The sequence below is a fragment of the Centruroides sculpturatus genome, unplaced genomic scaffold (genome assembly GCF_000671375.1).
Source record: "Centruroides sculpturatus isolate CEXI.00-Female unplaced genomic scaffold, Cexi_2.0 scaffold808, whole genome shotgun sequence".
Taxonomy (NCBI): domain Eukaryota; kingdom Metazoa; phylum Arthropoda; class Arachnida; order Scorpiones; family Buthidae; genus Centruroides; species Centruroides sculpturatus.
Window position 1 is genome coordinate 125,052 of NW_019384985.1, and position 16,902 is coordinate 141,953.

Below are 16,902 nucleotides of genomic sequence, written 5' to 3' on the forward strand. Positions count from 1 at the left end.
TTTGCTCTTCTTTCCTGCCAAAATATCAGCAATAATAAACAAGCACTTTAATCCTAGTCTCTTTTGAAGCACTGCTTTCAACTCTTTCTTCACTTTTTTTTTGCAACAGTGCCTAGTGCATCACAAAGTTTCTGGTTTGCTCTGTTGAGGAGATTTGTTCATATATAGGTTTTCCACTACTTTCAAGAGCAGTAATAGTATCTATAATGAATGTGAAATAATGCTTGATGTACACCAACTTGTTCTGAATATAAATGTCATTCAAAATTTTTTGGCTTTAGTTACACAAACTACATTGTCTGCTAAAGTGGCCAGAAGCTTTTTGATATCAAAGAAATGTTCACTGTAGTAGTTAGTACAAAGTCTTAGCCATGTATATGATAAGGGAAAAATAGGCATTTGCCTAAAATCTGTCATCTAAAAATGACAAATAAAGCATCTCTAACACTATATTTATTAAATAAAAGCATTTATTTTATAATATTTCATATAGTTTTAATTTTATTACTATAAACTTGCATCAGGGGGTGTAATTTATTTCTGTATTAATGCTTTCTAATTTTTTCTGCTTGGGATATGCATCCACTTAAGTGGATGCATATCCCAAGCAGAAAAAATTAAGTGGATGCATATCCCAAGCACTTTTTCATATCCACTTAAGTGGATGGACTTAAATATATGTAATCAATAATAATAAAAAAAAATGAATTTGTTTGACTGCATTTTCAGAAAAAAAATGAAACTTAAGCAGTTTAGTTTAAGAATTAAAGTAAACCTGTGTGGAAAATGAAACGAAAAATTAATAAAAATATTTTAAAAATATGAAAACAGACTAAACTTTGCGTTTTAGGCAAAAATAGACAGCAACGTCAAAATAAGCATTTTAAGGCATTATAAAATACCATTGTTTTGGACTAAATGTTCATGAAAAGTGTTCATACAAAATCTTAGCCATGTATATGCCAAGGAAAAAAATAGGCATTTGCCTAAAATTCACTGTATAGTCATGAGTCATCATAGGAAACATATTTTTATATTAAATATTATTTTGTAATGTTTAAAATGATTTGAAGTTTAATTAAAATTAATTTTTCTAATGAATTATTACAATACTAGAAAAATTATTTTTATTGAATTATTCTAAATGTTTGTTTCAATACTTTGTTGAACTATATTGGCTATGAAACATACTGATGATACTAACTTAATATTATAATAAAGAACTAATTTTTTTTTTCTTTACTGTGAACAATTTTTTCTATACAGTGGATGATTGATTAACGAACAGTTCAGACAATGAACATTTTCACAAAAGATTTTTATGTTTGAACAACAAACACCTGACAACAAACAGATGAAGTGACGCTGCGTTTCAGATTTGTAAAACTATATTTTAATGGTATCTATATTTGGTTTATGGAATGAGACTTTCACAGTTGTATACATAACCCTTTTTGCACTAGTTAATTTCTGTTCTCTGAATTTTTGTAAGTGCTTTTCTGAACTTTTTATTTAAAAAACTGATAATATTGTGGGGATTAAAATGAGTGGAGTTTCAAAAACTGTGTTCACTATAGAAACTAAGCAAGAGATAATAGCCAAGGTGAGCAGTGCGCAGATAAAGGAGTAATGAAATTACATCTGAGAAACAAAGATGTGTCATTTGTGAAAAAAATGAAGAGATTGTTTTTAGTTTATTACTAAATAAACATAATAAGAAAGCATATAATTTTTAATTTATTTTTTGGAACAAATTAATCAAATTCCTACAAAAATCTATGGTAAATCGATAATTGGTTAATAAGCAATTCAGATAGCAAACATGGTCTTGGAACAGATTATGTTTGTTAACCGATTACCTACTGTATTATTTTTCTTATGTCTTCACTCTATGCTCCTTAAGGCCTTACTTTAGCTATTCTGTGTTTTACTTTTCACTACAGATAAAAGAATGCTTACTAATAAGAGAGATTTAGCATGCTTAAGAATAAATTGGTGTAAAGGATATCAAAATAATACATTGAATTCATCAATTGTAAAAATAGTTTATTTAGGATGCAATATATTATAAACTTGAAGAGCATCAAAGTTTCTATGAATAGTATTTTGCATATTTGATTTTATACTTATTATTTAGTGCTCTCAGTCATGGATAAATATAGTCATAGTTTAGAAATTATTGGAAATTTTCAAGATATTTAAAGTGATTAATTTCATTAATCCATATTTGTTTACAGTTAGAATTGCAGTGTATTCAAGCATCTATAAAATGTGAATAGAAGATTGTATATTTTTGACAAATAACAAAGCAATTAAATATGATAGTTTTATATTTTTTAAAGTTGATTTAAAAAGTTTGTTCATGTTCATTGTAAGAGTTTATATCTCCAACTGTAGATTAATTACACTGCCTATACATTTGTAATGTCTAAATGACTGAGGCAGCTAATGCATGTCCTTTAACTCAGGGACCTGAATTAAATCTAGATTGAATTTGACATGTGTTTTGTTATTTGTCCATTTTAAGCCTGGTATGAGGATATACTACAAAGCTCTCTTACTGCTTATAGGAGAAAGAATCTAAAAAAATAGTATTAGGTCTAGAGTGAGGATAAAACCATTTAGTTTATGATAAACAGATATTATAATAACTGAGAATTTGCTCTGTAAAAACATATTAAAAAGAAATAAATCATTTTTATATGGAATATTATATTACTCATAATAATAAATGCATATGTACATTTATAAATTAGTGTAAGGATCAAAAATGATAAATGTAAAGGAAAACATTTATGATGAGAATTGGTAATATTAGAATTTACACCCAACACAACCTAAATTCTGTCTATCTTTTCAAATTAATTATTATTAAAAGTAGGCTAGGACCTCAAAATCTAAATCTCATTAAGAAATAATAAATTTCATCTTTTTTCAATTGTTATCCATTGTGATTAAGTAAGAATGCTTTATTGGTTTTATGAAGAATTTATTGATGAACATGCATTTATTAGTCATTTTAAAAACATTTTAAAAGACATTTAAGAAGCAATATTTTGTCCAGTTAGCCTGCTTATCCTTTCAATAGCAATATATTATGAATATTTTGAACTAGAGAAGCAAGTAAAATTTAATCTTTTGAAATTCCAGCAAGAAATTTATTATAACAAAAATGTTTTTAATCAGATTTACTGATCTTCAGTTATAGAACATTCAAATATAAAGTTATAATGTTAAAGAATGGAAGATAAAAATTTTAAATAACCATTCTGTAACTTTTCTCATACTTTCTGGCAGTAACTGTTTAATAAATGAATGTTTTTGGCCACATTCAGGAGTCTGCTTCAGATGAAGATGATACAAACTTGAATGTCTAAGTTCTATTGTTTGTCTTCACCCAACACAGGCCCTCGAATGTAACTGAAAACATTCGTTTATTAAACAGTTACTGCCGGAAAGTATGAAAAAGGTGTGAATTTTCTTTGTGTTTATTATAATAAATTTTTCCTGGAATTTCAAAGGTTGAATTTTACTTGTGTCAACATTGTTCTCCACTTGTATACTACACTTCTGAACTAGGGACGATTTCATATTAATTAAATAAAAATAATCTTGGAAAGTATTTGTTATTTAATATTTAGATTTTTCTTTTACCAATAACTTAAGTAAAAACCGGAAAATCTAAAATATTTTTTGAGTTTCCAGATTATATTAAATTGTTTTAATACCAGTTTTTAATAAATTTCATGCAAGGGATATGTCAAGAATATTGCTCAGGAATACATTTTGTAGATTATTGCCCTTTTGTATTATTGTTAGATACTTTCTTTTTATATTTTTCTAATAATATAAGTGAACTGGTTGGTATTGGTATGTTTCTGTCAGTCACAATAAATGCAGGTGGTAATCTTTTAGAATATTGATCAGTAGCAACTGTGAATATTAGATTTTATGCATTTTGGTTTTTTTTTTTTTGTATAATTTTATCTATGCAAATCATTTATCTAATTTTTAGTTTGAATAAAATATCATTTTTATTTTTGCTAAATAAAAATATCATAATCAGTTAAATAAAAATGCACAGTGTGTAATTATACTGTATAAATATTCATGCAGTTAATACAAAGTAAATTTCATAAAGGATAAATTTATTTATTCGTTAACTTTTATAAGCTATTATATTAGAAAATGTATAGTTCATTTTCCTGATATCTCATTTGGTATTTAAAAAAATATAATTGACAAAGATGATGCTTATTAATCTGTATTTTGTTTCACTGCAATTTTCAGATTGCAAACTTATACATTTCCACTGTCGTTTATCCATCTGTTTGTCTGTCTATTGCTAATCTTCAGAATGGAGTTAGATAGATGAAAATCGAGACCAGATATGGAAAGCTTGGGGTTGAATGGCTCCAATTAAATATATATAAATGTCTGGTCTGGATCAAAAGTAATGTTTTTCTGTTAAAAAGAAAAATGTTCAGTCTATGAGAGAACTTAACTATATTTTATTTCTCTCTCTTTTCATTTTTCCCCTATGAGAAACAGAAGAATTTATATTAAACAAGTCACAGTTTTAAAACAAATCCTATTATCGTCAGTTTATTTAACCAGCTGTAATTATAAAAATTCGGACTGCACTTGCATCAGTTGATTTGTCTTTATTTTATGTATGTATGAAATTGGAATATATTGCACATTTTAAACTTTATAGAGATAAATAATATCTGTATCCGGTCATAAAAAAACAATTATTATACTTGAAATTTTTGTAGAAAATTGAAAAAAATGAATGTAAAGGAGAATTTTAATTATACAGAAATATTCTCCAAAAAAAAAAACAAAGCCACAAATTGGTATTATTCTTTTCTAAGATTATATTAAAAAAATTAATTAAAATGGGAAAATATTATAAATACAAATCTTACAGAAGCTTCACAATTTGTCTTTTTCACATCATAACAACGTGAGATCATGCAGCAGAGTTGATCTTTCTGTACAGACATTTTTCCCGTTTAAACATGTAAAACTGTTAGATTATCTCTCCGACATTGATGTAATTTAAAATTACGACAATAACATTATAGTTTTAGCCTTTTTAACAATTTTACTTATGCAGGCAGCGGTGAACGTATGAAAGAAAATCAACTCTGTTGTGCTGCTGTCATGTGAAAAAGATGAATTATGGATGTCAAGATTCATTTCTGTTAATATATTCTTTCCAGTAAAATTTTAACCCAATTATTAAAATTAATGAATAATAATAATATTATTATTAAACTTTTTTTTGCCACTAAATCTGCCTATGACATCGTCACTTCACTGCTGGAAGTTCCTTTCATTTTTCTCCCAATGCTGAGGTTTATGTAACTGATCACACTGTAACTGCAGCTTTTTGTTTTTGTCAGAAGCACCATATTCACAGTTTCATAAACAAAATATTGTTGAAATTTAAAATATTCTAATTTCAAAAATAGTATATTATTTTCAATAATAAGAATATATATAAATGAAACAATAAATAAAAATAAGACAGACAATATCTTCTTGAGTTTTTTGAGTTAAAACTAGTTTTGTGTAAGTAGGATATTAAAAATCTAATATCCTACAACTTCTAAAGGTTTCATAAATTTTCTAGACCTTTGAAGTGAACTAAGTATTGATGTAACTCTCTATTACAAATCATTTAAAAAGGAACATTAATTTAAATGTTAAACATAATTAAATAAACAACATTTTTTTTCCAAAGTAGTAACTTTCAAGCATATTAAATAGTTTTATCAGAGTCAGTGAACTCAAAATTCCAAAGGACAATTTTTGAAGCCATTCAACTGAACAGTTTTGTATTCCAACAACCAATACTTGTTTGTTACCAGGATAAACATGTCATTTTAAATTACTTAAAATAAATTTGATATTTCTGAAACCAAATCTAATGATACAATTCCCCAAAAAAATATATAATATAATCTTTCCACTTTAGTAACTTGTAAAATTGATACTTGTAAATGTTTCCTGTTTATTATAATTATAGATCTAGAAACACACAAATTTATTATCTGATATACATAACAGGTACTGGATAAAATTGCAAATGTTTTTATTATAAACATATACATTGAATTTTTTAAATAATTTTTTCAACAATATTCCAGAAATGTTTTGAATAATATAATTTTATTAATATCTGTTTATCGTTAATAATATTATTATTAAAGTAAGTTATGACATCATTGTTCGGCCGAACTGGATAGGTGTGGCCCATTGTGGAGGGAGTTTACGATTGCACTGTATATATTTATTTAAATATGATTTATAAATAATAATAAATGATATGATTTGCCATTTTCACACCTGTAAGGATCATACATGCTTGAATAAAAATTCCTTGAACTTCTTAAAAAATAATTAAGAAGCTTAAAAATCATTAAGTTTTTATATCTTTGAATCTTATTAGAGAATTTTAATATTTGAGCATACTTTGGAAGCTCCATGAAGTGATGAAACTAATTTGTAATGAGTGTTAGAGTGCCGGGGACTGTGTGTTGTTAATTAAATTTTTATCCATGAAAAGGTATATGTATAAATAAGCAAACTATACATCAGTATATTTATTATAGTTAGTATATAAGAACAATTTGAATAAATAAATTGTTCACCTGAAATTCCTGTTTATCTAGATTCAAAAAGAAGTAGAGTTTTTAAATGAATAGAATTTAATAATAATTTTACAATGAAAAATGTTTGCCATTCTACAAAACTATATTCAGTAGCAATACTGGCATTTATTAATCATTTCTCTGTGTTATGTGTTATGAAATTGTATTTTACTCAGATTTTTTTTATATCACACACATTTTGACAACAAATTTTAAGTTTTAGATTTATTTAGTACTGAAAGTATATATTTATTTTACTTCAGTAGTTCTAAATTTTCATTCACTGAATTGATCCGGTTTTATGTAGTCTGGATAAACAAATTTCTGTTGTATCTAAAAACATCCTCTGTATATTGATCTGAGATATTGTCAACCATGTCAAAAACTGTGACTTAAGGCAAGTTTTTAATGTAGTTGCAGATGCCTTGGTTCTTCTAAGTTCAAATTCAATGAATCCTGGTAGAGTATTGTAAACTGTTAGAAGTAGATATAGCGCCAGGATTCGTTGTCTAATAAAACCCCAGCAGAATTATTCATCAGATTATATTTGATGCTTTCTACTTTTACCTGATACTGTTAACTTACCTCAAATACATTATTTTATAATTGTAGTGCTATTACTGCTGAATGTCAGGTACTTGTTTGTGTACTTGATTTCTAGATAGAAAAACCGAGCAGCTGTCACCCTGTGCACTGTACTTGTCTACCAGTTTTAAAAAATCAAGTGTATAAACTATCAAAAATTATCAATGAGGAAAATTATAATAAATTTTTACTGATGTATTTAAGTAGTTTTAATAATAAAGATTGGAAATAATAAATAATGGTTTATTATTTTTAATTTTTACAGACCAATTTTAATAAAATGTTGATTTATAAAATTATAAATTAACATTTTATTAATTAGAAAAGGATATTTTTTAGATTAAATCTTATCAAAAGTTTAAAATAAGACATTTTACTACATAAAAAAAAATATTTTCCTTGTTATAATTAACTAATTACTAAAACCATAAAACTTTTTCATCTTTTTGAAGCCAATCATTTCGTTTACTATTCATTAACAAATCCTCTTGTCTATCAAAATGCATAAGTTTATTAATATTTTAATTAACTGAAAGAGAACATAATCAGAAATAATTTTTGTTGTTATAATAATGAATGTATCACTGAAATAAAAATGATAAACATTACAGTTTAAATTAAAATAATTTATAATTTTTGGACTAGCCCATAAACGGCCACCTTCACGTCGAGAGTACAAGTAATTGAGAGGAAATTGGAAAGAGTGAAAATTAGAAAAATTCTTATCGATATTTGATAGGATTATTGTTAGATTCTTCTCTCAAATTCTTCATATTTTTTCACTTATTGTTTTGAAAATTGCAAAATGTTTTAATATTTAAATATTGCAATTGATATTAAGTTATAGCCATTAATCTTCAGTGATTAAACAGTGATATCAACATTGGCAAAAGTGTGTGGTTGCGAAAGGATATGTTGCTTGATTTGACAAAATGTACTGTACACATATTTTTGAGTAATAAACCAATTCTGGGAACTTTTTGAAGCTATTTTGTAAAAGCCTCTCCCTGCTAAATTATTTCAAAAATGAATAGGGCATTCCCATCTTTTATCTATGTTGCAGTTTATATACTGTGTAATTTCTCAGTTAAGCAATATTAGTTTTATATGTATTAACTGTTAATTTAAAAATTCAATAATTCATAAAAGAATAATCCATAATAAGACAAAATAAAATTTTATTTTAATGATATGAAACCGTGCTTTGCAATTTGTTTCTGCTCCTAACACAATGAAGTGCCATAAATTAAGACACTTGGCGGGTTTCCTCATCTTTATTTAGTTGAGAAAATTTTATAATTTAAAATAATATGGTGAAAATAATAAAAGATTGTCAAAAGCAGGCATGTGGTGCTAGTTAATCAACCACTTGGATCCCACAATGTTTCAAGTTGAGGGTTGAACTTTGACATCTTGTAGCATTTAAAATGTTTTACCTGTTGAGGTTACAGAATCTATATAAAACTTTCATCTTAGAACAGTGGTTTTCAAAGTTATACATTTAAACTCAGTCACAACTGNATATTGCAATTGATATTAAGTTATAGCCATTAATCTGTCTAGTCACCTTCAGTGATTAAACAGTGATACCAACATTGGCAAAAGTGTGTGGTTGCCAAAGGATATGTTGCTTGATTTGACAAAATGTACACATATTTTTGAGTAATAAACCAATTCTGGGAACTTTTTGAAGCTATTTTGTAAAAGCCTCTCCCTGCTAAATTATTTCAAAAATGAATAGGGCATTCCCATCTTTTATCTATGTTGCAGTTTATATACTGTGTAATTTCTTATTTAAGCAATATTAGTTTTATATGTATTAACTGTTAATTTAAAAATTCAATAATTCATAAAAGAATAATCCATAATAAGACAAAATAAAATTTTATTTTAATGATATGAAACCGTGCTTTGCAATTTGTTTCTGCTCCTAACACAATGAAGTGCCATAAATTAAGACACTTGGCGGGTTTCCTCATCTTTATTTAGTTGAGAAAATTTTATAATTTAAAATAATATGGTGAAAATAATAAAAGATTGTCAAAAGCAGGCATGTGGTGCTAGTTAATCAACCACTTGGATCCCACAATGTTTCAAGTTGAGGGTTGAACTTTGACATCTTGTAGCATTTAAAATGTTTTACCTGTTGAGGTTACAGAATCTATATAAAACTTTCATCTTAGAACAGTGGTTTTCAAAGTTATACATTTAAACTCAGTCACAACTGGCAAACCACCTGTGTGCCCATCCATTTCATATCTTGTAAAAATTACTCTGAATGTAATGTAAAATATTTTGTCTATTAATTTAATTTAACCTAATTCAAGGAATAAGAGTGGATCAAAATATTCTTTTCTTTAGCTAAACAGCAAAGAATTGCATTTTAGAAATATGACTATATCAGTCCCAAAACCACACTTGATGAGCTATTGACTTAACAGATTGTTTAGTTTTTCATGTGCTTTCACTTTCTTAATTTCGTCCTTATTATTAATTATCTTGCAGTTACAATAACTTTTCGATCTCTCAGTCATTTCATGTCATTTGCCGTTTTTTGTTTTTTTTTTTAACTTCCTGATGACTAGCACAATCTTCTCAAACTCAAATCTTGTAAATTAGACTCAGATCTATAAAAACTCTAAAGGGGCCCTCTCCTAAAGATTAAAGCTAATTTCAATATTATATTACTGATCAGTATCAGAAAAACTGAATGTTATTGAGACGGTGATTGTCAGTCATATTTGGAATTGTCACAATTTGAAAATTACTTTGTTAAATTGTTTAACAAATCTTTTAAGTCAGTTGTGAAAACTACATTATTTTGGGTATTTGTACCTGAAATATCTTCAATACCGGTTAACAAAAAGATGGGAACCAAGTTATGAAAATTTCTATAGTGTTAGGCATTAACTACTGCCATCTTGTCCAGTTTGTGATACAAATTCTTATCTGGGAACATAGTACAGCATGTGTTGAGCTTAAAATTTGACATGTTATACCATGTTAGATACTAACGAGATATCGATTAACTCATGACAAAACTGAAACTCAGTCATTTTCAAGTACAAAAATATTTTTAAAATGATCCATAATATATGAAAAATGTGTTAAATTCAAATAAAATCTATTGGAACATGGCAAATGAAAGTTAAGCATTTTCCAGATAATGAAGCTTTTCATTTTTTTTTTCTTAAGTAAAATTTATTTCAAATTGTTTAATCTTTCAGATCTGGACCAACATTAAAGAAAGGAAAATCTAGAATCTTTTATGGAGTTGATCAGGTACTTTTAACTTTTTGATTAAATATACATACATTATTATTTACAGAAACTAATTTAGGGTATTATAAGAATTTAAATTTTGGGCAGTTTATATGAATTATATTTACATTTTCTCAAAATTTCATTCTAGCAATACTGTTGTGTAAATGTTGTTGGTCTTGGTTCATCAACTGCTGGATATAACGAACAAGAGGAATATGATGAGAAGAAAGAAAATATACGTGTAGCTATTTCAGGTGAGACTGTTGATTTTAAATTTTCAAAGTAATATAAATTTATCTAATCATAATAATAACAATAAAATAAAACGACTTATACAAAATACTTTTATGATATTGAGTCCCCTTTTGTTCCATTGTCAGTTTAATATCTATAGCAATAATATACAGAGTAGTAATACAAGGTAGCTTCAAAAAGTTCCAGGAATTATGCTGGGTTACTCAATTAAATGTGATGAAAAAAGGAATATGTGTTGCATGTCTTAGCTAAGCATGTCAGGAATAGAGAAATATGTTCAAACAAATACATACTCACTGAAAAGATGACAACAGTTACTATTCACTGAAGGTTGTGTTAATGAGACGTTGTAAAACAGAGTTTGGTGAAAATGCCTGTGGAAGAACAATATACAAATATCAAATTTTGTGTGTTACTGGAAAGAAAACCTGCTGAGATTTTGAAGATGCTTCAGGACACCTATGTTAAACCTTCCATGAAGCATTTTCAAGTTTATGACTGGCAAAAATGCTTTTGTGAGGGACAAGAAAGTATCACTTTTGATTTACAAAGTGGTCATCTGTTGACATCAATGTCCAAGGAGAAAGTGTCGATTGTACACAAGATTGTGAAATCAGACAGACAGCAGTCAATTGAGCAGATCGCCAAGATAACAGGAATTTCAGTTGGAAGTTGTCATTCTATCCTGCATGATCAATTGAATATGCATCGTGTTTGCCAACACATGGTGCCACGAATACTCGTGGTGGACCTCATGCAGTTTCTATCTCTTCCCCAGTACCTTCAGTACCCAGTACTCTTCCTGAAAGATGCCATCAAGAGATGCAACTTCAAGAGTGCGGATGAGGTTATACAGAGTACGACATCTGCATTTCAAGCGCTGTCGTGAGATGGCTTTCAAGGATATTTTCAGCAGTTATATCAGCATTGGTATAACTGCTGAAAATATCCTTGAAAGTGTGTGGGTGCCAAAAGTGTGTGGTTGCCAAAGGACAATACTTTGAAGGACATGTTGCTTGGTTTGACAAAATACACACATTTTTGAGCAATTAACCAATTCTGGGAACTTTTTGAAGCTGTCTTGTGTAAGCCTCTTCTTGCTAAATTATTTCAAAAACGAATAGGGCAATCAATCACTATAGACCTTATGATGATGAAAATTTTTGCCAACTATAGCCCTTCTGTCATAGAGTGCTGTTGTAATCTCAACCCCTAATGAAAATAGGACAACATTTGCCAATTACAAAGTTGTAAGACATGAGATGTTACATACTACTATGTTTTACTGCATCTCAAAATATCCATTGGATCCTGGAACAGGCTGTCATATATACATATGACAGGTAAATGCATTGCTGAACAACACCCAAGGAGTAGCAGTGCATCACCACATAATACGAGGGCTGTTCGAAAAGTTCGCGGCCTTGCCTATATGCGGCGCTGCGATCAATTTAATTTTTGGCGGGAATAATTCGGCCATCCTTGCTAAAGATACGATAGCAATTTCCGTTTGATTTGTCGTAAAGTTTTGCCACGACAGCTTAGCAGATAGTCAATGTGCACATGCTTTGTCAAAAATGGAGAAGACGGAGACTCGTGCGGTCATAAAATACCTGACAAAAAAAGGGTNATATTTTCTATTATATTAGATCATTTTGCTTATTGACATCACTGCAGATGCATTTGCAGGAATTGTGAGTTTGAATCCTGTTCAGGATGATTTTTTTCTTCCAGAACATTGTAAATTTAAATTAATTTATTAATTATTAAATGTATCATGAGATGGTAACCTGATCACTTATTTCTTCTCAAATTACTTTAAATTCAATAATTAATTAGTCATAATATAGCTGAAAATAATTCAGCAGATTGTTTGGCTTATATTAAACATTTTGGGCTAGTAGATGTAAAGTTAATACCAGAAGCTATTCTAAATTCTGAACAATTCTATAAAGTTTATTGATGGAAATTGAGATTTTTATTTCCTGATCTATTTTCTCACATAATTTAAAAAAAACATTCTTATTAAAACATGAGTTATTCAAGAGAAATTTTTCACGCAGGCTTAAAATTTTAAATTTCTGCTCTACTTTGTAAACATTTTCATCAAACATATGGAACATAATAAAATTTTTTAGTCTATTAATTCTTGTTTGTGTCTTGATAATAAATTTTTAAAAATGTTACTGTTATAAAAACTAACAGAGATTGAAAAGTTTTTGCTTTTCTAATACTTAAATAGAGAAAAATTTAATCTTTCAATGTAAGCATACATTTTATCTTTGGAAAATTGCCTATTTCAGTTTATTTTGATGTCCTATCTTTTAGATCTAACTATAAATTGTAAATTAAATAAAATTAATTCATTTTTAAAACTATTGAAATTGTTTACTTTAGTAAAGGGATAATGGTTTCATTTGTTTTTTAGAATATAATTTTAAATTACTTAATTTGGTTAGAGTGCATCATATTTAATGTAACATAAATAAATTATTTGCTTTAATCAGAAGAAAATTAAGTTTAGAATAAAATAAATTTAATAATAAGTAATTTTTAAACTAATATTTTAATTTTTATTATGATTGTAATGAAGTTACATTTTATTTTTACAGTTGGAACAAAGCAGCTGCGAGAATGTGGTGCAGTTGAAATTGATGTTGATACATGTGATGATTCAGAAGGTTAGAATAATTTTTTAAATATAGATATGTAGAAATTATAATTAAAATAATCTATAAACTTGACTATTTAACTGTTTTTAAATAAGAACATTTTATAAAAATTAAGAAAAAATACATATTTTTTAGTTAAATGATTGCTAAAAAAACACTGATCATGAAATAAGATTTTTCTGTTTCAGATTGTTTGAATATTAATCATTATACACTTGTCTATACCCTTTTTATTATTAACAGAATGAACAGAGATGAATTGGATATTATTTCTAAAATGAAAACATAATTCAGAAAGAAGAAATATTAAATCTAATAAATTAATAACAGACAAGTTATTTTATCAACACAAATTTTTTTAAGATGAACATTTTTGATGGTTTTAATTGACAATTATTGGACTTTACACAAATACACAATTAGACAATAATTTTTAAGAATTGATCATGAGCAATTTTAAAAATTAACTACAAAAATAATTACAATTCTAAAAATATATTACAAAAGATAATGAATCATTTACTGAAATTAACCAAAATGTTATTGTGATATTTTTTTTTATATATTTAATTAGTCAAATTATGGCCTTATAAATCCAGTGTTATCATTTGATTAAGATATAATTGTATACAAGTTAAAAAAATAAATTCAGAGTAATATTTTTTATGTATGAATTATTATACAATTACATAAAAATTATCATCTTGTAATGATGAATTCTTATCATAAAAAATTTATTAGCTTATATTATTTTTTTATTTTACGATTATTGTCAATATAATGTAGTAATTTTGTCTTTCATGCTAAGGTTTGCTTTCATATTGTTATATGGAAATTAAATCAGAGTTGTTAGTTTGGTATTAAATGATTCATTTAATATTTGAGATAGATAATCTATTCCCATAGTAATTACTATATTTCATCGAGTCAAATAACTTTTTTTTTGGAGTGATAAAAACTTGTACAAATGATTTATGAAACTAGAAAACTAAAAACTAGAAAAAATTATCTTTTAAATAATAGTATTTGTATGCTTTTCATTTATATGGGGTATTTAAAAAAAGATGCACAAAATTTTAAGGGTTAGAAGAACAAACATTTCTTGCCATAGAATGCATGGTTGAATGCGAAGTGTTGAGGCACAAACACAATAATGACATGACATTTCTATTCTTTAATCTTTAATCTCTATTGAATTTTGTATTCTCACTATCCTTCAAGAACCTGCATTGTGCCTGTTGCTGAGGAAAAATCCCATCTTGCAAATACTCAAATGTTTTCTGATTGGAAACTGGCAGATTGGGAAAATACTTCCAGTACATTTGTTGTGGTTTCATGGCAGTGTAAGGGCAATTTTATCTGGCAGATCCTTACATGAAATGTATATTAGCCTTCTTGGCATTGGAATAATGATCCATCTCCTCAGACATTGAGGTCACAAATGGCCACGTCTGAAAAACATGCTTTTATACACTTGCTGGAAAGTGTTTTCAACTGGCTTCACAGTTCTGATTTGACTGCACATTCAGTGACAAGAAATGTTTGTTTTGGCGTGTTCTGCCACCCCTTAAAGTCTTGCCCATCTTTTTTGAAACACCCTGTGTATTTTGGATTGCATCATATTTTTTTATTATATAATTTTAAAATGTCTCTACAGATGAAGCTATATAAGTCAACTTAAAATACATATATTCACTATGTTGATATATGTATGATGTAGCTTTTAATAGCATGTGTATTTTGTTCATAATATGTTGTTGTTATGAATTTTTTGATGTTATGTAGTAATGTATTATTTATAAACTTAGAATTTCCATAATTAATCATAACATCATAATTTTTATTTAGCTGCTTCTGAAGGTGGCCACCTAGGCTTATTTTCATATGATGAACTAAAGGCAAAATCATCGCAGAAACCAATTGTTACTTTACGACCTTTTGGAAATGAAGGGTATTGATTATTGTTCAGTTTTAATTTATTAGGTTTCACTTACAAAATTATTTTATACAAATTTTATTAAATAAATAACTTTATTATTTCTCTGTTAGCTTAGATAAATGGAAAATTGGTATGGTAAAAGCAGAAGGACAGAATATTGCTAGACGATTAATGGAAACTCCTGCTAATATTATGACTCCAACAAGATTTGCAGAAATAGCTCATAATCTATTGACTCCATTAGGAGTTCAAGTTATTATCAGGTATATTTTGGGACTTTTGTAAATTAAATAATTTGTTTTTAATCACTGAATTAATTTTTATTTGTTACATTTAGAGATAAAGCTTGGGCTGAATCTCAGAAAATGGGCTCCTATTTAAGTGTTGCTAAAGGATCAGATGAACCACCAAAATTTGTTGAACTAAGCTATGATGGAGCTGGACCTGGTGTTAAACATTTGGCATTAGTTGGAAAAGGCATTACTTTTGACAGGTATGTAATTTTTACAAGAAAAGATTGCATACTTTGTATCATAAATATTGAATAATCAAAAATGTAGCATATAATACAAAGTATTTTTATTTACATGTAAATATACTTAAAACTTTGTTGTTCACAAATGATTATATAAAAACAAATGCAAACTGTCTCAGTAAGAGAAACCCAAAAACCTTAATGTTTTTAATCTTTAAAATTTTCTCTTCAGCTGATTCTTCAAGTTAACATTAGAATCTGAAGCCAAACAGTACATATAAATTTTTTAATAAATTTAGTAAATGTATTTTGAATGAGTTGCATTTAAATGAAAATTAAAGAATTAAAAATTGTTTCTAAAGTAAGAAGGATGTAAGTTGTTGAATAATTCAGACTAAATTTAATTAATTCAGAAACATCCATCCAAAAAGTTTAAATACTTAAATTGCGTTCTACACAATTTCCACAAGTTTTGCATATATATTGCTATGAAAAAATTCAGTAAATTTTATTAATACAGTATCTCCTATAATAATCGCCCATGTAAATATTCTTGTAATAATGTAATGTTGTGAGGTCAATTGCACTGATTGACCTAAATGCAGGTATGTTAATGTGTTTGATATTATCAAATAATCAACTACTGTTACAATATTTTTCAATACGGAAGTCAAATAAATAAATACTGTCTAATATCTTTATCAGCATTGACTATTACTGCTATCAAGAATTATCAAAATCTATGAAGTTAATTAAGGCAACTTGAAGTACTTCTTTCATATTATTTTCTATATATTTGTTACAGTATTCCAATTTAACTAGTCTCACCTCTCTTTTGGAATCATTCTTTTATTTTACAATGTCAATAGTTTTTACTTTAATAATTGCCCATCAAAAATGAAAAAATTGCAAAGTGGTGTGATTATCATAGGAAATACAGTACTTGATTATTTATTTTTTCCTATATTATGAACTGATAATATATCTATTCATCATTCATATTTTAAAATATATTAAAATATAAATGAAGATATTTTAAATTTTTAATAC

General features: G+C 27.1%; 1 protein-coding gene across 3 annotated transcripts in view; it reads left to right on the forward strand.

The window, feature by feature from the left end:
* LOC111632884 (cytosol aminopeptidase-like) overlaps positions 1-16,902 on the forward strand; it is a 36,050-nt gene that overhangs the window by 11,723 nt on the left and 7,425 nt on the right. For all 3 annotated transcript variants that reach the window (XM_023377410.1, XM_023377408.1, XM_023377409.1), the window contains exons 3-8: positions 10,475-10,529; positions 10,660-10,765; positions 13,379-13,447; positions 15,287-15,389; positions 15,488-15,640; positions 15,715-15,870. In XM_023377410.1, coding sequence (XP_023233178.1) covers positions 10,475-10,529; positions 10,660-10,765; positions 13,379-13,447; positions 15,287-15,389; positions 15,488-15,640; positions 15,715-15,870 — 642 coding nt within the window. The remainder of the gene's footprint in view (positions 1-10,474; positions 10,530-10,659; positions 10,766-13,378; positions 13,448-15,286; positions 15,390-15,487; positions 15,641-15,714; positions 15,871-16,902) is intronic.